This window comes from Oryzias latipes, chromosome 9 (genome assembly GCF_002234675.1).
Source record: "Oryzias latipes chromosome 9, ASM223467v1".
Classification (NCBI taxonomy): Eukaryota; Metazoa; Chordata; class Actinopteri; order Beloniformes; family Adrianichthyidae; genus Oryzias; species Oryzias latipes.
The window spans coordinates 6797431-6824609 of NC_019867.2; the positions used below are offsets into that span (position 1 = coordinate 6797431).

Consider the following 27179-nt stretch of genomic DNA (forward strand, 5'->3'; position numbering starts at 1 on the left):
AAGGAATATAGAAATATGAATACATTGGTCACGCTTTAGACTGGGGGGCTGCAAAACAATTAAAGTGTTCTTAAAGACACAGTTATTATATTAATTAATTGCGTATAAGAAATATACTAACAACCATGGGGCATTTGTTAAACATCTTCAAATACTAATAAATGTCTTTATGGGCATATTATTAGAAACATTTAGATGTTCGTAAAGCATCTAAATGTTTTTATGAAGAACATATTAACAACTAAGGAATTAGTAAGACATCTTCAACTGCAGATAAATGTCTTTTTAAGCCGCATTGTTTTTGTAAGACATCTATAAATATTTATTGTCTTATAAATGTCCTAAAAAAGGCTTAAAACACATTAATTGTGGTCGTTATAACTAGATTATTAAGAAACCTTTATATAAAGCATTACTAAAAAAAACTTTCATAGCTCTGGAATATTTTGGTGCCATTTTTTTTCTATTACCTTTTTATTCTGCTGCTTTCTTTCCTTCTTTACTTGACTAATCTTCATGCCAAAAGTCAGATCGATCCGTCTTCAACTCAGATGCACATTCTTCTTGTCCTTAAAAATCTCCCATGAAGTGTTTAAGAGCCTAGATGGGTTTTGCAACACCCATAATAATGGAAATTTGAATGCAGATAAATAAGTGAGGAAGAACAGAACACAGCTTGTCATATTTAAGATAATATGTCTGTTTTACATAGAAGGAACTTTGTCATAATTGAACTTTGGTCAGACATCCGTCTGATCAGTTGTGGGTAAGCGGACAAAAAATCAGAAAATTCTGAACCACGGCTTCCAGCTTAACAGAGAAAAAGTCCAAGTCTTAGATGGAATCAAAAAATGTGAAGAAGTTCCTCAGCTTAGTCAGTATCGAGAAAAGAGTTGGGTAAGACGTACCCATAAGCCTGAATGTACGACTCCTGAGTGTGAGCTGGAAGCTGCCTCCACAAAACAAGAAGCTTCCAGCTTTGAGAATGTGAAACCACATTCTGCTGCGTGAGAATGAACTGCTCTGTTGAGAAAATGTGTTCCAGAGCTAGAAAGGAACTCGGTTAGAGTTTGCATGTGGCAAGAAGAAATAAAAATCATATTAAGAACTCAACATGGGTTTAATAAAGAAATAGAATGTCTCCCATAAGAAAAACTGTTCTGAACTGCACACAACCTCAGCTGCTCCTTACCCACAACAAACTTCTAATCTCTGCAACAAGACAGTTTCAGAATAATTTATGACTAAATTATCTCAAGCCTGATTTCCAAAATTTCTTTTTCAGCAATCTTTTTTTTTAATAGGGAATGGCAAAGCTATTAGTAAACAAACTGTTTGGAAATGACTCCACAAGCATTCTGGTTTTGATGTGGTCCAAAAGGAAAAAGTTCAAGCCTGTTTTTTATTTTAATTTTAAATGCATCAGTGACAGCAGGAAAGGACGATCATGCCCAGCTTTACTCATGTGGTCTCCCTGGAGGTCTCGAACACCCAGAAGCTCACTTTTGGCTGCAGACTAATATGCGCGTTCTCCGAGCAACATATCACTCCATGTGGGAGTAAATGGTCTGCTGCTGTCATGCTGATGCTTGGATCTCCCACCACACATGTCCTACAACTTTGCATGCTCTGGTCTTGCACTGAGCAGTGATCTTTGTTTTTTCAGCCCTCTGTGGTGCCGTTTACTTGACCAAAATACCTCAATATTGCAAGTTTTAATAAAGCGGATTAACAAGCAGGTTTGCATAGTTATTTCTTAGCATACTGATGAAAAATGTATATCTTATTGTAAAACCAGAAAAAGGTGTATAATGCAGTAAATGAAATGTTCTTTTGTTGGATCCTAAAGTGCACATTTTACTTCATGTTTTTAAGTTAAGTGGAAAAATAAAAACATTGTTATTTGACAGTTGTGTTTACAAGCTGCATCCAAAACGGAGTCCAAGTCCTTTTTGTTACCAGAGAGCTCAGGCACGTTTATTTGGTCATTGACTTCTCTTTTTAACTCAAAGTTCTCCAGATTATTTTACTAAGTCAATATGAAAAAGAATGAAGTTATGAATGAAGATAAAGTACTCAAGTCCAATCTTACTACTGAAAAAGAAAGCAAAAAAAAAAAAAAACAACCAACATTAAAAACAAAGAGTCAGTGATCGTTTTCATTGTAGCTGAATGCCTCAATTGGTTAAGTGCATGAGTGGCACATGTGAATCCAGGGTTCCATCCCCATGATGAGTCCCCTGCCTGGATAAAACAGGGTTGGATCAGGAAGGGCATCTGATGTAAAAATTGCTGCCATACCCCCCCCGTGCGACTCAGTGAACGGCGATTCTTCTCTGAAGGGATATGCCTTCAGGTCAACATTGATTGTTTTCATCCTTTTACTTCTTCTTTGTATTTAGTAACTGTAGATTCAGCTCAAACACATAATAGTACGTTAGAAACGAGAAAGAATTTTACGTCAAACTGTCTGATCTACTAAAGTGTTGCGTTTATAGGGGTTGTTGCTCCAGATAAAAGACACAGAGTTGATGATGAAAAATGAATGTGATCTATATAAATAAAGTTCTCTAAATAAACATAAAACTAAAGTATTAATTTCAGCATCATCTTCAATCATTTCATTCTTACAATTAACCACCATTAAATGTTTAATAGCTATAATTGATTATTGTTTCTGCTGTAGGGTCATGAGATGGTTGCTGTGCAAAGCAAAGTTCTGGCTTCCCCCTGTGGTTGGGTGTAATGATCTGCCATTAACACATAATCGGATCATTATCCTGACTGCAGCCCCGTTCTGCCCTTCTTGCTTTGCTTTTATCTGTGACTGCAGCAGAAGCTGCTGCCTATTCTGCGTGGACGCGCTCTTATTGATGAGCTGTACGTGCGTCTCAGCAGGGTCACATCTACGTATCCTTGCTTGGAGCATGTAATAATGAAACAGCCCATCTCTTTCACTCTGTAGTATTACTAGTGACATGTGACCTTTCCTATTTCCGCTGGTTAGTTGGCTGATTGTGGAGTTTTCTGCCTGCTGCGATATTCAGGTTCAGTTCCACAATCATGGTCACTGCTTTGTTTCTCTCCTTCCTATTCCCTTTTTTTTTAATTGTCACCATTATGATAACAGTAAATGATTAACACCAGCACTTACCGATGTTCTAATGTGGCAACGAGCGGAAGGGAAGAGCTCTTTCATACCTAATCTATTTGGAAATAGTTCAGTGCTAACAAAATAATTTTAGGTCTATCACTGAATTTTTTTTGGTGTTGAGTATTACACAGAATCATTAAGGAGGACATTTACTGTATAATGTGCCTCTGGCAAAACTATAAAAGCCTTAATGGGACAAACTGACACATAAAAGCTTTTTGTTTAACAGTTTAAATTTGGAGGTTGTCGACAAAACTGTACTCAAAAAGGTTTGAGTTTATTTTTAAGCAGGCACAGTAAAACTGAAAAACTTGTTGATAACATTCCTGTTAGCGCTTTTGTACATGGGAGGTGGATTTAATGATAGCTTGGATGCTTTCGAGTATAAAGGACAATAAATCATTGATAATTAGGTTCCGGCTTTGTTTATTGCAGCTGATAAATCAGCTTTACGGCACTGAAATCAGCCACGGACCTTTGTTTTTTATTTTCCAGAAAAGACTTCCTGTTGGATTAAGATCTAGATTTCATTCAATTAGTATTGCTTCTCATTCGCTCACTGTATGGTTGGTTTTATCAGTTCAGATTCTGAGAATGTTTTACATTTTACTTTTCTGTTTGCCAGTTTATTGAGTAAGTAATGAGTTAGTTGCTGCATTTCTTAGAACTATTGTCTACTACTGTTTTAGGTTTTGACAATGTTGATAATTTCAGTTTTACGTGTAATTAAAAGCTTAATGCATGAAAGGTGTCTCAGATAATGCATCCAAAAGGAAATTCATTACACTTCGTCCAGTGAACAATGCCATCCTCTCAGGAGTCAGGGCATTGGTGTACAGACCTTTTGTATGATGCCAAACAGCCTCCTGCTGTGTTTGGCATAACAAGCATCCACTAAAAATGCTGTCACTTTGATTTTCAAAGAATCTAGAGGTCTTTAATTGGGCAGAAGAGAGAGGTGGCATGACAGATAGAGGGAAAACACAAAATCTCGCAAAGCTTGAAGACTCAGCATGAAGTTACAAACTCAATCAGTGTAGCTATCGGTTAGGTTGTCTTTTAAGTATTTTCGTTTTGTTGTTTGTCTTTTCGCTAAATCTTTGTGGAAATGACGGAATAAGTGTGTCTTCTTTAATTTGAGCCTTAGTCACAACTGCCCTTACGAGTAGATACGGGGGTGAAAAATGGGTAAACCTGTACGTGACACACAGGTGGACCAGGCAAAATATCAAGATCCTAGACCGCTTGGGGAAGCGGTTGTAGCCAAGATGTTTACAACACGTAAGGGTGAAGTGGGTAAGACACAGGCACATCAATGCATGTGACTTTCATACACATTTGACAAACACTTTAGCAAACATTGTTGTCTAATAATTGCACTTACTGTTCAAAGTTTTATGTGGTATTTAGTTTTCAAAATCACACTAAAATAATTATGAATGCTACCGGATAAACTTTACTTCCTGTGGAAAATATCTGGGTTATGCTGCTAAAGTTTACACGAAGAAGCTATAAATGCTGAAACCTGAAAGTGTAGTAATTTTCAGCAAAATTTGTTAAAAAAAAGCTAGATTGTTGCGTTTTAGAGGGGTAGATTCCAAATTAGCTTAAAAACTAAAAGACCAAAATTTGCTGAACAAGCACAATAAAAAGTCAGGTGAGCAGGGTGAGTTGAAACCTTCAAAGAGATAAAAGACTATCAGTATTATAGTATAGTAGTATAGTTTATATATAGTAGTATAGTTTATATATAGTAGTATAAACCTGTTGAAAGTTGTAGGAAAACGGTACATAGTGAGCAACAAGGAACTGTCATTGTTTAACTGTTAGCTCTCTTCCCTTTTGGCTAACAGGCCTTGGTCCAAACCCTGGCTGGGATTCTGTGTGGAGTTTTCTCTGGGCACGCGTGGGTTTTCTCTGGATACTTGGGTGTCCTTCCACAGTTCAAAGACATGCGTCTTAGGTTGTCTGTGACTCTAAATTGTCTATTAATGTGTGGGGTAGTCAATCAGCAGTGGACTGGAGAACTGTCCAGGGTGTTCCTGGGATGTGCTCCTGCATCCCCCCTGTGATCCCGCACAACTAACTGCTGTGGCATCAATTTTTCTTTGAAGACGACTTTATAATTATCAACAAAGATGCAAAGCATCGGTCCTGATCAGAACAACAAACTTAATCAGCAAATATAACTGCAGTGGATCCTTGGAGGAGCTCGTTTGCTGAGTTAACAGGACCAGTATGCGTCCCTCTAACAATTTCACGATGATTGATGTTGGAGAAGCAGTTCTGTAGTTTTTTGCCGTTACGAATTCTTTTGAAGTGGAGTGGAGTAAAGCAGGATGTCTTCAGTAGGACTGGAACCCTCTGGGTCAGATTTGGGATGAAAAGGTGAATTCCACACACTTATCTGCACAAGCCTTCAAGACTCTGAGTCCAACACCAGTTTAACCTGCAGCTGACTCTTGGTGCATCTCCATTAGTGCTGAATTGAAGTTGTTTTGTGGCGTATCACACTGTGGCTTTGAGTTACAGTTCTTCCTCTATTTCAGTTGAGCTGAGTTGATGTGGACTAGACTGCCTCGTTAACAGAGAACAGCGCTAGGTGTTTTGTGTTTTTTCTGCTTTGCCACAAAGAGCCCGCCCACACGGAGGTGATACTCAAGTGTAATGCAAAAACAAACAAGACTGAACAGAATAAGTGAGAATCCAGGCGAATAAAGTTGAAACTGGTAAAAGAAAAATGGATCATGGACACAGACAGGACAGATGAAGAACATGGATGGAATCCTTGATGGATCAGTACTAAGATCCATGACTGAGTTAAAAGATCAAGCAGTTAGGGTGTGACAGTCAAAATGTTAGGTCAAGGATAGGCGGGAGATCCTTTTGGCTGGAGGATGCTAAGCTTCAAGCTTTTGGAGAACATGTTCTGTGATTTGGCTCTGTGTAGATTCTTTCCAATTCCTTATGCTTCGAGCATGTGATCTCTGCTCTGCCACTCTCCAGACCACTTGTCTAACGACGTTCTGCTTGAGCTCCAGCTTTTGGCTGTACTCCTCCTTCTTGTTTCTCATCTTAACATTTAATTGCTTTTGTAAACTTCTCTATAATTCTGTCTCCATCCTGGAAAGCCCCTCAAATTCTCTAAATGATTAACAAAAAGGAATGCTGAAAGAAAAAACTAAAATCTTTTTAAAAAAAGGGCAGAAATTAAGGATTCAAAGCCTTTAAGCCCTAAAAAGGCGAACTGCAACTTAAAATATGCTGAAAAACAACCTAAAAAAGAATGAAAGTACGGTGAAAAGTATGTAAGTCAAAATACATTTACTAAGAAATCATAAATAATTTTTGTAATTATAATTCTGGTTAATAGCAGATACCTTTATCTGTGTAAAGATTTTTAAGAAGCAGCTACTTAGACTTGGTTTATATATTATTATTGAATAGGAGTAAAGCACTAGAATCAGAGTCGTAATGCGTTAAATGACTCTTTACCTTTTTAGTCCTTTTCTGTGTAAAACAGCAGAACTCTTGCATAAAATAAAGTGACAAATGTTCCTAAAAGTATCTGACATTTAAGTGGGGGGTGAAATGGTTTTATAATTATTTCTAATGTTTTGTTTTTCTTTGTGAAGTGAAAAAACTAGCCTTCAGTTCTGTCATAAACATTCAAATTTAGGCTGTTTGCTTTGAATAAAGAGAAATCAGAGTCCAAACAGAGAAGTTGGGGCCTGTTTGGTTCCTAAAAGCAAAAAAAAAAAATTAAAAGACAAAGAAGCTCATGTTCTGCTCAGCTGTTTTCCATTCAAAACAAGGGCTTATTAGCAATTGACAGACTCTTTAAAGAAATGTCCAAATCCATTTTACCTTCAAAAATTATTCAACCTTTTTAGGATTCCCAGCCTTTAGAGCCATTTATGTCTTGAAGCGGAAGTATGTTGTTACAACAAGTTAAAACCAACCATTTAGAAACAGGAATAATCTTATTTAAAATAACGTGGTACATCAGGTGAAGTGAGTCTTCAAATTGGATCTATTGAGGAGAAATAATTAAAACCACAGTTTGAGAGCTGTGTATTTTTAAATTGACCAAAATGCCTCCATTTTGCTTGAAAAACTGTAAAAAAACAGCACTGAAGTTATTGGAAGAAGGAAAAAAAATCTTTTGATCGCCTCGTACTGTACTGAAGACCATCCGATGCACTGAAAGTTTTATCTTTCCCTCCTACTGTAAATGCAGGAGAAGAAGGGAAACATTAACTCTTATCAAACAGCTGGATTTCAGAAATTAAAGCAAATATCAAAAAGTTGTACAAAAGTTTTATTATTTCATCTCTCCGCTGCATTATAAAGTCTGAACAGTGTTTCGAGCCCCACAGTTATGAGTGGAAATGCATCTTGAAGGGAGTTAGCTGAACATGCATGCCCACTGCATGAAAACAGCATTAAATTACTTACATTTATTTTGAGGTTAGGTAGATTAGAAAATTATTTCAACAACTCCATTGAACAAAGTAAACAAATATTTGAATCAATGCCTTAACTGACAGTATTTGTTTACACAGTTGTTTGAAGCTTTTTTAATGCTTTGCTTATTCAATATTTGACAAAAATCGATGCAGTTTTGTTGAAAATGCTGAAAAACTGTAGTTTACTAAAGGAATTGCTGATGAGTTATAATGCCCACAATAACCGGAATATTTTGATATTTGAATGACTGAAACCACTCAAGCCCTGCAACTGACGGGCGACCTGTTCAGGGCGTGCTCCACCCTTTGCCCAACAGCAGCCCCATAACCCAGAAAGGGAATTCATTAGGTCCTGAGGATGGATGGAGGGAGGGAGGGAGGGATGCATGAATAAAACCAGTTGAAGTTTGCTGAAGATGTGAATCGACATAAAAGGAAGGAAAAATAGGATTAGAAGTTGTAATGTTTATAATAAAAAGAGAAAAACAATAATTTGGTTAATCAATGAAAATGTCCACAAATTGTTTGTAATTTTCTTATCTGAGCAGGTAAAATACCTTTTTTTCTGCCATCTGGATCATTAACATTCTAAAGCTAAAGGGGTTGAAAAAAACTGAATACCAGAGTCGTTTAAGTCTTTAGGCTTGACTCTTTAATGTCTATTTCAGGTGAAATCCTTTACTCTCTTTGTGACCCATTATCCTCCTCTGTGTGAGCTGGAGCGCATGTATCCTGATCATGTGTCCAACTTCCACATGGCGTTCTTACTCAACGAGACGCACATCTCTTCTGATACCAAAGGTATATTCTACAATCACTTTAAGATTCATCAAGGACCATCTTACATCGAGGACAGCGATAACTATGTGTACTTGCAGATGGAGACGTTCAGCCAGAGTTCATCACCTTCCTCTACAACTTAACAGAAGGAGCTGCAGGGCAAAGCTACGGCCTGAACGTGGCCAAGCTCGCTGACGTTCCGGATCCCATTCTGTGCACGGCTGCTCGCAAAGCCCAAGAACTGGAGAGCGCCGTCGAGGCCAGAAGGTACTCGTGTTAAAGGGGTGTCATTTTAACACAAATACATAAACAAGTACAGCATTAGTCCTCCTATTAAACAATCAAAATAAACACCAATAGAACCATGAGACTAATGGAGTCAGGAAAGTTATGCAATGTTAACTTTTGAAAGAGCGTCTTTAACACCACATTGAATGTTGTTTAAGCCTTAACACACAGATGAAGGCAACTTCTTACTCGGCCTAACACAGAGAATAGACCAGTCTTCCTTCAGAGTCAGAACATTTGCAGAGACAAGTTAATTGTGTTATTTAACCAAATTAATACTAATAAAAATATGTTTAGAAGACATTGGTTGGATATTTTTGGATAGAGTCTTTCAAGCTTTTGACACAAAACCCTGTAAACCTTTCTAAAATGTGTTCTGCAAATCAAAGTCTTTCATAGTTACCAACCAAAGTCTGTAGCCCCCAAAGGTGGAGTCATGAACGCTGCATTGGTGGAACAAATCTACTGCAATTACATCAGTTACAGTGATCTGGTGCATATTATATCGCCTCCTCTTTTTTTAAGTTTGTTGGGTATTCCCTAATTTACACATGCGCTGAGCTCTAAGGAGGGAAACAGATAAAACACAGCTGCAGCGCTATCAGAAAACATTAATTGCAACATGTCCGTCTTTTCACAGTCTTCTCACATCATCTTTGGACCTGCAAAGTGTTTTCTCACGGATAATTGATACAGAGAGGCCCTCGATTCCAGTCTTGACACAGATAACACATAGCCTTCACGCTGATGCTGGGAAGACGCTAAGATAGTCTGTCTCCTCCTAAGAGTTTCACCTTCACCTTCCTGTGAAACAAACTTGGACACAGACACTTCTGCATGTATGATCATAGTACCTACAGTCAGGACCATAAATATTTGGACAGAGACACATCCTTTCTTATTTTGTTTCTGTACATTATCACAGTGAATTTTAAATGAAACAACTCAGATGCCAGTGAAGTGCAGACTTTCAGCTTTTACTCCATGGGTTGAACAAAAGATTGCATAAAAATGTGAAAAAATAAAGCATTTTTTTAAACACAATCCCTTCATTTCATGGGCTCATAAGTAATTGGACAATTGACTTCCATGCTGTTGCAGGGGCAGGTGTGGGTAATTCCCTTGTTATGTCATTATGAGTGAAGCAGATGTGATGGTCTGGGCGTGCATGGCTGCTAGCACTGGGACATTAGTGTTTATTGAAGACGAGACACAGGACAGAATCAGTCCAATGAATTCTGGGGTGTTCAGAGACATACTGTCTGCGCAGATCCAGGTGAATGCAGCCAAACTGATTGGGCGGCGTTTTATTATACAGACGGACAACGACCCAAAACATACAGCCAAAGCAACTCAGGAGTTTATTAAAGCAAAGAAGTGGAATATTCTTGAATGGCCAAGTCAGACACCTGATCTGAACCCAATTGAGCAGCATTTCACTTGTTGAAGACTAAACTTCAGACAGAAAGGCCCACAAACAGACAGCAACTGAAAGCCGCTGCAGTGAAGGCCTGGCAGAGCATTCAGAAGGAGAAAACCCAGCATCTGGTGATGTCCATGAGTTCAAGACTTCAGGCTGTCATTGCCAACAAAGGCTTTTCAACCAAATGTTAGTAATGACCATTTTGTTTTCAGTTATTTCATTTGCCCAATTACTTACGAGCCCATGAAATGAAGAGATTGTGTTTAAAAAATGCTTTAGTTTTTCACATTTTGATGCAATCTTTTTGTTCAACCCATGGAGTAAAAGCTGAAAGTCTGCACTTCAATGGCATCTGAGTTGTTTTATTTAAAATTCACTGTGATAATGTACAGAAACAAAATGAGAAAGAATGTGTCTCTGTCCAAATAGTTATGGTCCTGACTGTAAATAGCTAGGTAATGCATAAAAGCATATATAAGATAACTTAGATACATTTTTCCAACACAATGGTCTTTTAATTATGATTATGCTGCTTTTAGCCAAAATAAAAATTAAAACTTTGGTCGTTTTCTAGGACATAGTTTCTGCAGAGCAGCAGGAGTTCTCTTGAAATTCACCTCCGAGTTGTGAGCAAATCCGTTGGCATGTAAGCCCACCTCATCCCCATCATCCATCTGTTTACACGCTCACCCATTAGCTTCCAGCCCCTCACAACCCCCATCTGAGATTACTGGTTCAACAAAAATGGCGAGCAATTCTGGAGATATCCAGCCGGACGCCAGTTGAGGAAAACAAAAACGTACATGGGTCTGGTTGTCTACAAGTGAATGCATTAGAATGAAACGGAGCAAGGATCTTTACGCTTTACAGCTGTTTCTGATTCACAACAATTTGGGGAAAAATAACTAGTTTTCCTGATATATGTCTTCTATCATGAGAAAAATGTCACAAGAACATGTCATAAAGTCAATTTTCATCAGAATGAGTCTTTAATGTAACTTCCCATCTCCTCTTTATGGTTAATCTGTCCTTTACTTTTTTCTCATCATGTTTTGTTGCTAAATAAGTTGTTTGTACACAATATTCTGGTTATTTTCCTTGCTGTTTTCCTTCCTTCATATCCTTTTCTCTCTTAGAAACTGATCTGGGGGTATTTTCATCTTCACTTCCCAGCTCCTCTATAGTTTCACCTCTTCAAATGCTGCAGGAGCTTTGTAGCTTCGTTGACAGGAACGCATGTCAGAAAAAGCTACCGTGGCTTTACATTAATTCTAGATGATTCTGAAAGTAAAACTGATCCCAGAGGGAGGCTGGTATCTGTGAAGGCGCGGGCTGCCGTCCACACACGGATAGTTGTTGCTCTTACAGGCGTCAGAGGATCAGCGCGTTGCACTTTCAGACTCCTCTTCTTCTGTCTCTGTAAATTTGTGATGCAACATCTCACTCTACAACAGACAACCTGCTGGGGGCTGCTTATAGTCTCCTCCTAAGTTTATCCCCACCATATGAAATATCTGTCAGCACAAACAAACGCACGCACACCAGTCTAATCCTCTCGATATGAAATGTCTGTCCTTTGTTGAAGCAACCGTGTGCAGTCTTTACAGAGCACTTAAGCATGGAGTTGCTGTGTTTTCTGTCCGTAAGAACACAATGTGCTTAGATTGAGTGTTTGTGCTGTTTTCTATGAAACATCGGATCGATTTTTGGGTCCACTAATAGATCCTTTGTTTTCCTTTTCCAGGAGATCTAAAAAACGTCTCACTGAAATGTGGAGCATCGCTGACAAACCATCCCTCCTCCAATGGCTGCAGTCAAACTCTTGACCTCACTGTCACTGTAATCGAATCATGTCTGTAGAGAGAAATAATGCTTTCGGTGAGTGAGCGTGCTCAGAAAACAATGTTCATATCAAGGGAATTGTGGACTGTTTTGTTTAACCTAATTATTTCAGGTTGTGATAGTCAAGTCATTAAATCGGGGAAAGCAGCAGATTATGACAACCTACAAAGCTGTTGATGATGTTTAACCATTAAAGAAAAGTGTCAAACTTGTCCGATTCACTGCTGCTTCATCTTTGAAGACTCACATATTTTAAAAGCTTAACCAGAAATGGAAAATGATTTTTTTTCATGTTGATACTTTAATTTTTTTTAATAAATGGTATACAATTTAAAAAGTTTTGATTTTAAACTATAAAAGATAAAACTTTAACGTTAGGCTGGAAAACTTTGATTAAAGCACATTTAGCAGATTTAAATGCTAAAGTTCAACAAAACAAGGAAAGTTAAGGAATAATACAAACTAAAATATACAGTCGGTGAGGTGAAAACATTTAGCAGTTACTGATTCTGTAAGTTATGACGTTTAAGAAGATGAGAAAGTAGAGACAAAATGTAAAAAAATTATGAATAAAAAAAAATCCAGGAAATCACATTCATTCATTTTTAAGTTATTTATTTTGTATTAATTCTGAGATTTCTATTCCAACCAGGATGTAGTAGTAATTCAATCTTTTTAGACATTTTTCAGAATATTTTTTAGGTAATCTTTTGTTTACTTTATAAATAATATGCAACGAATAAAATCACCTGCATTTTTACATTTCATTACCCTAAATATCCTAATTTTAATAAGAAATTATTTTTCCAATGAAGTGGGTAAACTCTAATGTTGGAGGTTGAATAGTTGTAATTTGGAATCTACTGAGCTGCTTACATGTTGATGCAGATAAAACCTCATTTTAGCCAATAACAAACCTTTGAACTTGTAAATACAAAAATATAAGCAATTTTGTCACGAGAGATCAAAATGGTTTTAAATAAGGGTCCACTAACCATAAAGACGATGCTCTCTGAAACACTGGTTTGGTGCCACCATGACAGACGTGTAAAGTGTGGAGTAATAGGTCAAAAACTCAAAGGTAGATTATTTTTCTACAGATTTGTTAGGCGACTAAAAATATCTGAAAGGGATTGTTAGAATGAACAGTTGGCCCCATGGGCGGTCCGCAGTTGAGGTGAGGCTTTGCTTTGATTGAGGTGAGGTATAGGGTGCAGCTGTTCAGGTGGAAAAAGAAAAATCATCTGCCAGAGATAGTTTAGTTTTTTTTTTTTCTAAAATCATTTGATTCAAAGCAACTTGATGTTAACTCCAGCACAGCAGGAAACACTGATGCAGCAATGAAAACAAAAGGGGACAGAAAGTGGAAAAGACCAAAGTAGGGTCTTGGTGGATGTAAAATGTGAAAAAGAAAATAAAAGAGGTGTTTATGTTTAAGAATCATGCTCCTCTTCTTGGATGGAAAATGTTTTAATTGACCCCCCCCCACTTAACTATTGACAAAAATTAGGACACCATTAATTCAAGCTTCTCTCAGTATTACAAAAATAACAAAAGCAATGTTTTGAAGTGAAATCTTGAGCCCCATAAATATTTGCTTCGCCGCTGCATTGTAAATGCTGACCCATCTGGGCTGTCAGCAACCTGACTTTAGCCACAATCTGCAGTTTCAATGCTATGACAAGAGGATGTTCTTAATTTTGGAAAACTCTTGACAGGTTTTACCTGATTTTCGAAAGAAACTTTTTAGACATTTAGAAATAATTTGTTCCAGTTGTTTTGAAGGTTCAGTATGTGGCTAGATTTAAGCTTGAATTCCATATTAGAGGTGTATATTTTTTTTTAGGAATGGACTAATCGATTTCTGTTCCTATAGGATCCAACCAGATCGATATGTCTGAGGCAAATTATTTATTGAACTGACCTAAACTATTATAAATCATTCATTCATTCATTCATCTTCTTAACCGTTTTATTCCCTTTCGGGGTCACGGGGTTGCCGGAGCCTATCCCGGCCACTAAACTATTATAAAATCATTTCAAAATGAAACTAATCAAATAAAATCAATGATGGAAAATACCATTTGAATTTAGTCTCTTTGTTTATTTTACTATAACCTCAAAATGATTAGATGCATCACAGCGGACAACACGTGTGTGATGGCAGCCAAACTGATCAGTCCATCATTCCAGTCCAATGAGTGGAAACACTTTGAATTTAGCAAAGACATGTCACCATGCAGTGTGCTGGAATGTTCTAATGATGTTCCCTTTGGATTATTTTGGTGTGGCAAAAACTGGACTAACCTTAAGGAAACAGGTATTTATCTCTGAGTCCCATTGGTTGAAGTTTTTAGCTAAATGTCCTGGATCGGTTTAAGGTCATTGAATAGGATTGTTAGTCCAATTATGAATCCAAGCTTTAAAATGAATACCCCCCCCCCCTTTTTTTTTACTACTGTTTTCCTTAATCAATAGAACCTCAGATAAACGAACTGCTGTTTTAATATTAATAACAATAATAAAACTATGTAAAATGCTTTACCTCCGCGACTGTTCATGTATGTTCTCTGCAGATGCATGAATAAATAAGGATTTCACCAAAACAATTTGACTTCTGATTTTCTTTATCGGTTGTGCCACTTTGACAAAGTACCATAATATTAATTCTGCCTTCCAGCTCTGAACAATTGGAAACAGTGGAAGAAAAGTTTTCCTCATACAATCAGTTCCTTTTACATGAGCACAGAACATCTTCCAGATACTCATTTAGTCTCTTGCTTATTACAATTTGTTTTTAAGCATATTTTTTAATTGTGTCAGTGATTATTTTGGATATAGTGAATTTACTCCATAGTAGGATGTCTTAAGGTTTATGGAATTTTAAAATGCTATTTTCTTCTGTTCCTGCGACAGACTAGCGACCTGTCCATGGGGTGGGGGTGGGGGGCTGCCTTCGCCCACAAGTGGCCGGGATAGGCTCCGGCAGCCCCGTGACCCCGAAAGGGAATAAACGGAGGAAGATGAATTGGCTGTTCCGAAATCATTGAAAATCTTGATTGGATGAAGTTAGGCCGAATTTTTTAATTTGGCTTTTAAAGTAATACGATTTTCATACCCATTTTAGGAGTGGCGCGTGTGGAAACAGATTGTTAGTGTTCTCTGCTGCCTTTTTGTGGATTATTCTGATTGCTGTTAATAGTATCGAGACATTTCGCTCCAAAACGCGCAGCCGGCTCACGCTCCGCCTTCAATTCCGCCAACTCCAAGATGAGCGCGCATCATGGAGAGAGAGGAAGGTAAAGAGCGCTAGAGGTAATGAGAAATGCGTGTGGATGGGAGGGAGAGAGAGGGCTAACCGCTGTCAAAGCGGATTACAGCGCGCCGGTTGGGTCTGGGATTCTGTCACTCGGTCCACCTCAGGGTTCTCCCCTCTGGGAACAGCGTGTGTATTTTTTTTTTTAGTATTTCATTATTGTTACGTTCCTCAGAAAAGAGCATGGCTTTGCATTAGTGCGCTCTGGATTATGAGTTTCACTGCGGAGGCAGAAGCGCTTCTGCCAGCGGAGCAACTTTTCTGTGCGCCACGGCACCACTGAGCCATTTCTTGGTGGGAAAGTTTACGCTCAGCCTCCAGCGAGCATGGATTTCCTGTGAAACTCCAGCTCTCCCAGTTATCCTCATTTCTCCATCAAAATGCAGAAAAGCGTCCGCTACAACGAAGGGCACGCGCTGTTTCTGTCCGCAGTCGCGCGTAAAGAGGGAACCAAGCGCGGCTTCCTGAGCAAAAAGACGACAGAGAACAGCCGATGGCACGAGAAGTTCTTCGCCCTTTACCAGAATATACTCTTCTACTTCGAGAACGAGCAGAGCGCGCGCCCTGCTGGGATTTACCTGTTGGAAGGATGCACCTGCGAGCGCGTGCCGGCCCCAAAGATGTCCACGACTGGAAAGGAGGCGCTGGAGAAGCAGGTGAGGAGTTTGAGGAAGACATGGAGGCTCAGACCCCCTAATGGCTAATTAGCTATTGAACTTATCAAAGGGAACATAGTGTGTGGAAGACCTGTTAGACCAGAGCATGTGAAACAAACATTCAAAGCATGTGGTGACAATTTTCCAGAAAGCAGGAAAGACTATATATATATATATATATATATATATATATATATATATATATATATATATATATATATATATATATATATATATATATATATATATATATATATATATATATATATATATATATATATACTGATTAATATATATATTATATATATTTACTGATTAAAAGAATAAAAAAGTGGCAATGACTTGATATAAAGTCTGATTGGATCAAACATAAAGGTTGAGCAAATAAAAAAAAACACAAGGAAAAAAAATCTTCAAGTAACAACAGAAAATCAGACTGACTGAATATAAAAAGTAAGCCAGTAGACCATTTCTGTCAGACTGGAGCAAAAACAGCAACAGGTTCCTCTGTGTAATTAATGGAAAAGAACCACTTTTGTTTTCATTCAGTATACGCTTGTCAATCCTCGCCATTTAAACACCAGCCATGTTTACAGCTTATGTTATGTTTATGCACTCATTACGATTTTTATGATTGTAGCATCAAATCTAATGGTTGTTGTTCTTTACTCTGAGCGCTGAGCTCTCTCATAAACTGTGGCTTGGCTGTCCAAACCAATATGAACCTGTAAGAAAACCAAATGGGTCCGATGCTGTAAAACAAACCCCAAAGAAGCTGCTGAGTCTGGAAATGAGCTAAATGATGATGGAAGATTCATTTTCTAGAACATAAACTAGCTTCACTGTGTCAGATTTCTGTAAGAAGTAAAGTCAAAAGTTTGCCTTATACCTTGTGTCCCTATAAGTAACTTTTGTTACCCTTAAAGTTGAGCTCAAAAAGTTAAAATGAGGCAGAAACTTTAACCTAAAATGGCAGATTATTGCAAAAAAAACATTCTTTTTTAAAAATGGATCTTGGAAAAATTTACATGACATTTAGACAAAACTAGTATGTTTATTTAACCTCAAAACAGCCATATTTCTTCACACACTATACTGGTATATTTATTTTTCAACTATTGTACTCTAGCGCAAGACTGTTAAAAAACCCACAAGCATTTCATGCCACAATGCAAATTGCACGAGTGCAGCAGGACTGATAAAATGAAAATTTGTTCGCCCTGTGGTGCATCCTGGCAATCCATCTGACGCAGCGTCTCCTGCATGGAGTTCAGATCTGCTGACGCACCTGAGCTGCCAGCTCACCTGCTTCTGCTGCAGTTAGCTGCAGCTCAACAGACTGTTATCTTTTTGAATCTGAAAACATGCACATCAGTGCACAGCTACAAGTACAGAATCTGCGCTGAATCTAGTCTGAGTGCAGCAGAAACGGCTCCCTTTTGTGATCTGCTCACCAATGTGCATTTAAAGTTCTGTGGGTTTAAATAATTCATGCTTATGCAACCTGGGTTTGGAAACACAGACCCACAGCTGAATCCTGCTAAGTTAGTTCTTCAGAACTTTATAGCAGTGATCAGATGGTAGCATTTAAACTGTTTTTTACTCCACGGAAGTCCGTCAGTATCACTTCATTAACTGCAGTTTTGTCTCTTGGTTTATAAAAAAAAAAACAAAAAAAATCAAATGTTAGTGAACAAAATTGAGCCAAAGTGACCTTAGAAATTCTTGCTTGTTTTTTTATTAAGAAAATAAAACAATAACCTAGATTTTATGCGATTCATAAGCTAATTTTTACTTCATATGTCTCCACAGAGGGAACTGGAACATTTTCCCCTCAGATGTGGTGTTCAGTTAGCCTTTGGGGCCGAGTGCATGAGTGCTGAGAGGCATGACACCCATTTAGATGTAGAGGGAAGGAAAGACTTGAGAGCACTGACGTTTTTTAGTTTGAGTCTATATCAAGGCCACAGTGAGTGGATGGAGCACTAACCATGTGATGAAAAAAGCGCAAACATAGCTGCCAGAAAGTATGGATCTCCTTCAACTCCTCGTTTGTTTTGCAGCGGATACCCTTTCCTATAAATGCGAAGAATTTATTCCAGATGTTTGCAAAACAGAAACTTTGAGGAAGACATGAAAGGTCGGATTAGGGAGAATGGGTGTTCTCTTTTTTCGGGAATTATTATAAAATACCTAAAAAGCACAATTTTCTGAGGCTGCTTTTACTGGCATTGATGTGATCCTAAAACTCTGATTTACTGAGCTTGGCAGTCCTACTGCCTTTTCGTCTTCATCTTCTCTCCCCTCCTCTTTTCCAGTCTGACACCACAGCTGTGATGCTTAATTGGGGTTATTTTCAATCTGTCTGTTGGTGAACTCTTGGGCGCTGGTGTGTAACAGTTTGGCTACAAATCCACACAGAATGAAATAAAAAACATGACTGACATTTACGGAGGCCTCCCAGTTACGATGACAGTTTCAATCAACTGGGGTTTCAGAGTTTTTTTTATTTTCCCTTTCAGGCTTTTATGTTACATGCAAAGAGTTGACAGAAGAAAGTGCTTTCCGTCTTTTTTGTCTGCTCAGTCGTGAGTCTGCAGCATCACACCTCCTCTGAGAGCTGCACAAACCACGCAGTTCCCTCTCATTCTCTCTGTTGTACGCGCAGATAGACGCAAACCCTTCAAATAATTTGGAGAGCATTTACACCAGTCTGAATGGTTTCCACAGTGACTGTGGATGCGCATCGCTGATGTGAGCTTGGTGTGTTAAGGACCAGCAGATCACAAGGGCCATGAATCAGAGAAAGCTGTCAGTTATAGTGTTTTTATTTTATTTTGGTATTTTATTTAACTTTTATTTTTAGCAGAAACAGACCAAATGAGATGATAGGATCTCCATTTCAATAGTGATCTGGCTAAGAGGCCAGTAGCACACGTCATAAAAACAAACTAAAGGGTAAAAGAGAGACAATTAAAAATATAAAAGAAAAAAAATCATAAATTAAAGGCTATAATAGTAAGGAAACAAGGACAGTCAACAAATTAAAAGCACAAGCACTGTTGGAAAGACTCTCTTCTTCTTAATATAACACAGAAAAATGCTAAGAGGAATAAAATGAGACAGTTTTATCTCCATTTGTGGAGTGTGCAGGTAGATGATGCAGCACAACTTAAAGCTTGTTTTCCAAAATTGGTCCTGACACAGGGAGCAAGCAAATGATTGGAGTCAATGCATTTAATTGCAATACCAATAACAATTAAATTTTCTTAGTAAAACATTAAAATCTTTTTACCTTCGGGTTTAGGTGCCTGTAGATTCTCTTTTAAACACAAAGAAGAAGAGGTTTGAACTCTGTAGATGTTTTAGAAAAGTCCATTTTTTTTAGATTTGCTAAACCAAGAAACCACTTTGATTGTTAAAAAGTCAAGAAATGCAAAAAATGAAATAAGAAAGCATGTTTTTGTTTCAAATGGCTCTAAAGGGCTAAAAGTACTCAAGCATTTAAACTAAATGAAGCTTTAATGGATGCACATAAAATATAACAACACAGCTTTTATTTTATTACATTTTGAAGTTGAAAACGATGCTATAAAGATGACTGCCATGTTTCTATCCTTTGTAGAAACTTGCCACAAATAACAAGAAAACCTTTTTTAAACCAGCCTAAGAGAAGCAGTCAGTTTGAAAACTGGCATTATTAAAACTTTCCTTTAAACAGTTTACTAAAACTCACTGCTGTCAAACTGATCATTTTAATGATGGGGTCACGTGATTCAGTTCTGGCTGATATGCAGCAGGATTCTAAGCTTCAAAGAATTCAAATATATAATGTACTGTATGTACCTGTATTGTTATCACTGTCTTCTTTCAAGGACCAAAGTCTTTACTAATCCCACTCACTTCATCCATTTACACACACATTTATATTCAGATGGTGATAAAACAGACATCCAGGGCAACAAACGGGTTCAGTGGTGTTCGGTGGGGTTCAGTGTCTTCCCCAGGGACACTTAAGCACACAGGGGTGGGCAGGGAATGACCCAAACGTGCATATTAGTGGCATCTTCATCATCTGTCTGAGCTGTTTTAACGTTTTATAAACCTGACCACTTGTTTACAAGAACATGATAGAAAAACTTATTAATGTTAGATTTAGATAAATTAATTTATAGTTTCCTAATATTCCGTTTAAAATCGTTTTATCTATTATCTCCAGTATCATGCCATCTGTAGATCACTTTAAAGTGATAGAAAGATTTTTACTTTTCTAATTTGACTTTTTGATGTCTGCATTAAAATGCAAATGTAGTTCTGGACAGTTTACAGTGAAAGTGCTGTCTTTGTGAGACACATAAGTGTCTTTTATTTGAGTAACAGTTAATTGATAGTTACTGCGTTAGATCTGTTCTCTGGGACAGGCTTTATTTTAATTTAGTGTTTTTTGGGTGATTCTTTGTCTTAGACATAATATTTTTTTTATTATTGATGTTATGTCTATTAAAATGACGTACGAAAAGTGATGGAAAAACTCAGAGAAACAGTCTTGACGCATGTCTTCTTATGATATTTGTACTCCAATAAAAAGGTTTAATCTCCATCTTGTTAAACGATGACACTTCAAACCTAACTTTTGAGAGCAGGACTTTCAGGTTCTTTTCAGCATTTTCAATGTAAAACTATAACCATGAGATCTTTTAAAAATCATTTCAGATATACGGCTTGATCCAAATGTTCACTTTGCTCGGTCTTCCCTTAGTCCACATTTTTGTTCACCTTCACAACATCCCATTAGGGGTCGCCACAACGAATCAGCTTTGGCTGATTCGCACCGGTGGTTTGTCAGAGAGTTTTGCACCGGATGCCCTTCGTAACCCAACCCTGTATTTTAAGGCACAGAGAGACACAGATTCCTTGTGTCCACCTAAATGTTCTAAAAAACGTAAAAATAACAAGGTCCCTTAATACCCAAATATATATGGGTACATTCCAACCATCTCACAGGTCCAGAGATCTGTTCATCTTATTGTGAGGATGTTGTTTTAAGCCTCCTTTAAGGAATTTTATATTTATGTTGCATTATTCTGATTTAGAAGTTTCTGTTGGGTATTGAGTGGAACAACTTGAGCTTCTGTAGGAAGAAGGAAGCAGAATTAACACTCAATCCCAGAGATGTCGCTGGCGGCACCTAAATAACACATCAATAACACACTCTCTTTGACGTACTGTACCGTAACTCTTCAACTGTTTATATCAACATGTATCAACTGCTTCTGATGTGTAAAATGAAAATTGGCTTTTCATTTTGGCTTTGCACCGACACATTACTAAAGTGGTTGCATAATGGCGTAAAGCCGCTTTTCTCTTAAATGAGCTGATTTACGTTGAGGAAAATGTCAAACAAAGAAGGTAAAGCTCTGGTGTTAAAGGGTTAAGAACAGGAAGCAAAAAACTCCAGCGGTTAAAAAGATTTAAACTCCTAACCCAGCCCCTCTCAGTCTTATTCCCACCAGAGCTGGTGCCTTTCAGTCTGACAGGACCACCAGATGATTCAAGCTGTTGGGGCACAGTTCATGTACACTCCTCATTGTCATATTGTGTTTTTGCTGGAGTTGATCCCATGTATTATACATGCTCCTTCTGTCACAGCAGGTGCAGACAGGGGGGCGGTGGAGTGGAGAAAATGACACACATCTAACAAAAGTCTCGGGGTATCAAGGGTTTATTATTGCCTGTGATTGTGAGGCTGGTTTTTACTGCATTAGGTCATTCACACAGCAACTCTCAAGAATATACTAAAACGGATTTATGGTGTTCAGACACTGCTGTTGCATTCTGGGAGTCATAGAAGAACCTGTACAATTCAGTATATATTGCATTAATGTGGCTTGATGCTTCCCAGCAAATGCCTGCAGCGGTGGAGTGAAAGTGGAACCATAAAGCAACAAATGAGTAAGAAGGGAGATGGGAGCTCTTCTCTGTATGCGCATGTGAGCCTGCAGGAAAGCAGGAGGTCAGCAGGGAAAGTAAACTGCAGGGAAAAGGGAGAGATCTGATAAATCATTGATTAAACCTCCATTGAGCAGACAGGTAATTGCTGATTGGAGGACGCTGAGGTTGCAACACTTAAGAGTGTATTTAAATGTGACAGATAGACTGTGAAGTGTTTGCGATCTCAAGTCAAAGAAATGCTCAAACAATACATGTTTTTAAATGAATTATATTATAGATTTTAACTCTGTAGATTTAAGATGTAGCAGTTAAGAGGGATGGAAAAAGTAGTAACCAACTTTGGGTATTTGAAATATTAATACAGTGTCATCATCTTTATTTTTCTGTACTTTTGTCTATCTGGGGTTGTAAAGTATGTTATTTCATGAATGCATGTAATCTGTTGCCCATTTTGAGGTGAAAATGGACTTTCAAAGACTGATTGAGGACTAACATGCGGAAATGTTAGCTTTGGGGAAAAACAAGCTGTTCACTAATATTCACTTTCAAATTTCAATGTCAACTCATCAAAACTATGACCTCGGATCATGTGAAGAGACGGCCAGAGCCTGACGCTGATGGTGGCTACTGCTAGTAAGCGAAGAGCTAGGAGGAGAACGGGATGGAGGTGGGACGGCAAAATGTCTTGAATGCGGGTAAACTAACCTCTATGAATTTAAAGGCAGCAATTTGACGAATCTGCAACCCAGCATACCTGAAGATGAGCTAAATCTTCCTTATTGAAATTGCACCAAAGTTTCACTTCTTGGGTTTTTCTTTTTGACAATTCTTGGTTTACTGGTAGCTCTTAAGTTGTGCATCAGTTATGTGAAAACATTATCAAACAAATTCGTTTTTCATGTGATCTGTTTTGGCTGTGAAACAAATCCTTAATTCTTACAAGAAGCCACTTAAAAGCTAAATGGTTGCTTAATAGTTTTAACACCACTCAGTGATGTTTATAAAACCTGACTGTTAGCGAGCAAAAGGACAAGATCTGTTTGACGATAATGTAAATTTGATTATGATTTTTAGTCCTATGATGCAGTGAACCACTCTGGGATTTTCCTTCATGATATAATGCCACAGGGGAAATTTGATGCTTCTCCTAAAGGTTTTTCAGTCATAAAACTTTTTTTTTTTTTTAACTGACGTGACGAGATGCTTTAAGTAGGAACTAAGTACATTTTGTACGTAGAAAAGTTATTATATGTCAATAGAGGCTTACTTGAAAAACGAATTCATATAGATTTAAAAAAATATTTAATTGTTTGTTCGGCAGGAGACACATATGACTTTCACTTCAACTGATATGTGACATAAAACCACACTCCTGAATTAGGGTTTAGACACTGAAGGTAAACTCTTTTCTTAGGAGTTACATTCTTTTAAAAAGTACATTGCAGTTGTAAAAAGATTTTCACACATCAAATAAGTTTTGCAACTGCAAACTAAATTTGTATATCTGTGAAAAGAGATTTGCATGAGCAGAATTAGTTTGTGCTTTTACAACCATGTTGTAGTTTAATCAGCTTTATATCATGGTCCGGGTGAATACTCGATTCTGATTGGCTGCTGGGTGTGCATTAAAAAGTGATAACCAACGCACGCCCCAAAAAGAAGTTCCGGTCACCTATCTTAAATCTCCTGTATCACTGTGCCGGCTTCTTTAAAACAACCTTTAGCTTCATCATCTGGACAAAAACAACAGGTACGAGGTGAACTCGTATTTAACCCATCGGGACAATCAGCCTATATATGGCTTTATACCGCCGAATCTTGACTACAGCGGTGGTGCGGCGCCTTGTCACCATAACTTGACAAGGCGCCGCACCACCGCTGTAGTCAAGATTCAAACAGATTCCCATATCTAATTTGTGTAGACCAGGAAAATAAATTTAAAAAAAGCAGAGCAATTTTAAAAGAAGTTTAATTCCTAAATATCTCATAGATTTCCCTGATGTCAGAAATGTCCACCAAATCTTCTCAAAAAGTGTCTTTGTCCTTCTTCTATATAGAACTACCATTATCAAATTTAGCATATCTATGATTTAATTAACACTTAAAATGCCACAACCTCTTGTTAAGTCTATAAACCTCTTGTAAAAAAAACTTCCTAAAATGTGAAAAATAGCATTTTCTCATTTGGCTTTCTCACATCCTTTTCTCTAACACAAACATGATGAATTGTTGCTCTGTAAATAAGTAGATCCATTTTCTTACAGAGTTGCATCTTGGTTGTTTTGCTCTTGTCCTTGGAGCATTTAGTGGGACTTTATTCAGCACATTATTGGCCCTGTGGGAGCGCGACAGGAGCTGAAAACTGAGAGGAAAATGAAGAGGAGAGCAGCAGATTGTGAGTCTGATCCAGCTATTAATCTTTCTGAGACTTTCTCAATAATGACTTTCATGATTTTAGAAGAACATTAACCCTTACACTGGGACAGATTATGCTTCTTTTCTTCTGATTATTTTCAAATAATAAACTAGCTGTTAAAACTGATCTATTAAGCATAACAATTTCAAAAAATCATTCTGTTTACACTCAGTGAAGTTTTGTATCTTCTCAAAATAATTTTACTGCTCTCCTTTACACTTGAACTTTTGTTAAAGCCAGCATAATTAAAGGCTCTTTGTGTTCTTAAAAGATCTGAATAATTAATATTTACTGATAATATGGCGCTAATAATCCCTCACTGTTCTTGTTTGAAGCATTAAATTTTCTCCTGAGATTTGCCGGCAGCAGGTGGTTGGAGATTATCTTTTAATAATCTTTCATGATCACAGTGTGGGCCCCCTTGGTCATTCATTTTCTTTTTCCTTTTTTCTAATGGTTGGAAGGATGCACTTGGTGCAAACTCCCACATCATCCCACACTCTTATGTGAAAAGCTGGGTTACAAATCCTGTTACTGTTTTCTACAGTATCACTTCTGAAATTCCCATCTTTAAGTGTGTTTTTTTTTTGTGTCATTTCACAAATTTAACCTTTAATAACGTCAAAACAGCTGATTCGGATAAATCACCCTCTCACAAATATAATTTATTACGTAAAACAAACAATATGTGTATTTTTGTAAAGTTAAAGCATTGTCATGCTACTGAATATCCCCTGTCAAGTCGTGTTTGAGGAGGAAATTGCACCCTCCACCTTACCAGGTGGCAGTAATCCACTCTTGCAAGCTCTTCAACTGTCATCAGAAAAACAACAGAAGTGCTATAGTGCTGTAAAAAATGAAATTGCTGCTTCTTTTTTACTGTTTGTTGTCCCTGATTTTTTTTTTAAATGTAGTATTCAGCTGATTGACATTTGCATGTGACCAGTGGTATCTCAGATGCCCCCGATGCAAGGAAGCACTGGCTCTGCTCTACAGACCAACAACTATGATTGTTTTTTGACGGTAATTTATCCCTGGCTGTAATGAAATTAAAAGTTCAGTTTTTAGATGTTTTCCCTTCAGTTCTTTGGTCATGTGACTGAACCCCAAAGATCCACAGGACTGATGTTAAGCGGTTCTGAACAAACACTGGAACCATGTTGGACAAACAAAATGCATAAAAAAAAGAAATGGAAAAAAGATTTCATTGTTTAGCTGAACTCAGTAGACTGAAGGCTGAAAGTTAGTCATGATACTAATGTGCAATATTGGATGTGACATATTTAAATATTTCTTCAATATATGGTATTAATGTAGTTTGCTAAGTGCTAATAAAAAGCTCAAATTTATAGCTTTATCCCCAATAAAACTCGTTCACATCATCGCAGCTGAGACTGTGTGTGCTGTGGTGCAGAAATGAATTAGTTTGCACAGGACCTGAATGTGTCATTAAGTCGTCAATACATTTGTCTGTTTAGTAAATTATAGTCCAGTGAAGTGTTAGCCCTGTCAATCATCAGATGATACAGGAGCAGGGTCAAGGTTTAGTCATGACTGTTTGTTTTGACTATTTGGTCCAAAACCCATCTGACACTAGGGTTAAGCATATTCTTTATAAACAGGATTTTTATAAAGCAATAAATATATTTATATGTGCCACTGTACTTTGGTGTTTCGTAGCAATCTCTAACCCATCTTACTCTACAGAGAGAACACATTCCTTCTGCTTTCAATGGACTATCTGTTTTTCTTGAAATTTTTATTTATTTTTAAAATGTAATGTTGGTGTTGTTTTTTTAATTACCGTAGTTATTTTTCTTATTTATTGTGATCTTTAATATGTTTTTGCTTTGTTGGTTTGACTTACACTTGTAACTCAGATATATAATATGTTTGCACATTAAAACAATAGTTTATTAAGGGAACTCTGACAGAAAATATAATAATCTGAATTTGGCTAAATAAAGCCAGCTGATCCGTTAAGTATTTCAGTTTAAGATGTTTGTTGTTAAATCATGTTAACATACATTCAATTCAATTCAATTCAATTTTATTTGTATAGCCCAAATTCACAACAACAGTCGTCTCAATGGGCTTCGTATCGGTAATTGAAAAAGTGAAACATAAACTCAAAAGGATCATGAATACATAGAGTTCAATAGGACAATACTAAATTGAACTAACAAATTGAATAAGCTATGCAATGCACTCTGCTGACTGAGCCAGCAGATCTGCACTAGCTGTTAAATGAACATCAATCACTCGTTTAATGGCAACTTCCTGCTTAACTGGGCGTCAAAGTGTTAAAAATCCTTTGGCTTCAAGGGATTGACAAGTGAGAGTCAGGAAATGAAAACAAGACCCATCTGTGTCATCTAACAGCACAGTTTGCTTTCTAACCAGAGCAGATAGTGTTGAATCATGAAAATCTATTCTGGTCCTTGACCATCATCAAAGGATCCCATAAAGGATTCTGTCAAATCTGTTTCTGCTGATTTCTGAACTCCAGATCCATCATTGTTTGCTCAAAGAATTAGGCAGTGGGTTCTGTTTGGGCTCTAACTCTTAAAGAGGAACATTTCACTTTGTTTGGTGTAGAGGTTGTAATGGTGGAAAATAATATCTTTGTTTCCGGCTGACAGTAGTCCAACTCTACACTCACGGCAGGAAGCTCAACATGATAAATGTTAAACTGCTCCTGAATAATACCATTTGCCGCCCTTCGTTGTGCTTGTGATTTGCTCAGCAGTGTTACATCACACTCCTTTCTGTCATGCTGTCACAGGCTGTGCTTTTAAATGACAGCTGTTTTGAGCAGCGGAAAAGCGTTTTTTTTTTTCCAGAGGAACAGTGAAAAGCAGATACAAGTTCTTCCTCTTTGTT

General features: G+C 37.5%; 2 protein-coding genes across 4 annotated transcripts in view; both read left to right on the plus strand.

Moving 5' to 3' along the window:
• Positions 1-12177, plus strand: part of msh3 (mutS homolog 3) — a 50200-nt gene extending 38023 nt beyond the window's left edge. The window contains exons 22-24 of the mRNA XM_004072192.4: positions 8292-8424; positions 8502-8670; positions 11859-12177. Coding sequence (XP_004072240.1) covers positions 8292-8424; positions 8502-8670; positions 11859-11940 — 384 coding nt within the window. The 3' untranslated portion in view covers positions 11941-12177. The remainder of the gene's footprint in view (positions 1-8291; positions 8425-8501; positions 8671-11858) is intronic.
• Positions 12178-15290: 3113 nt separating this feature from the next.
• Positions 15291-27179, plus strand: part of rasgrf2 (Ras protein specific guanine nucleotide releasing factor 2) — a 54153-nt gene continuing 42264 nt past the window's right edge. For 2 of the 3 annotated variants that reach the window (XM_023958285.1, XM_023958287.1), the window contains exon 1: positions 15291-15928. In XM_023958285.1, coding sequence (XP_023814053.1) covers positions 15653-15928 — 276 coding nt within the window. In that variant the 5' untranslated portion in view covers positions 15291-15652. The remainder of the gene's footprint in view (positions 15929-27179) is intronic. The other variant, XM_023958288.1, reaches the window with a different exon arrangement.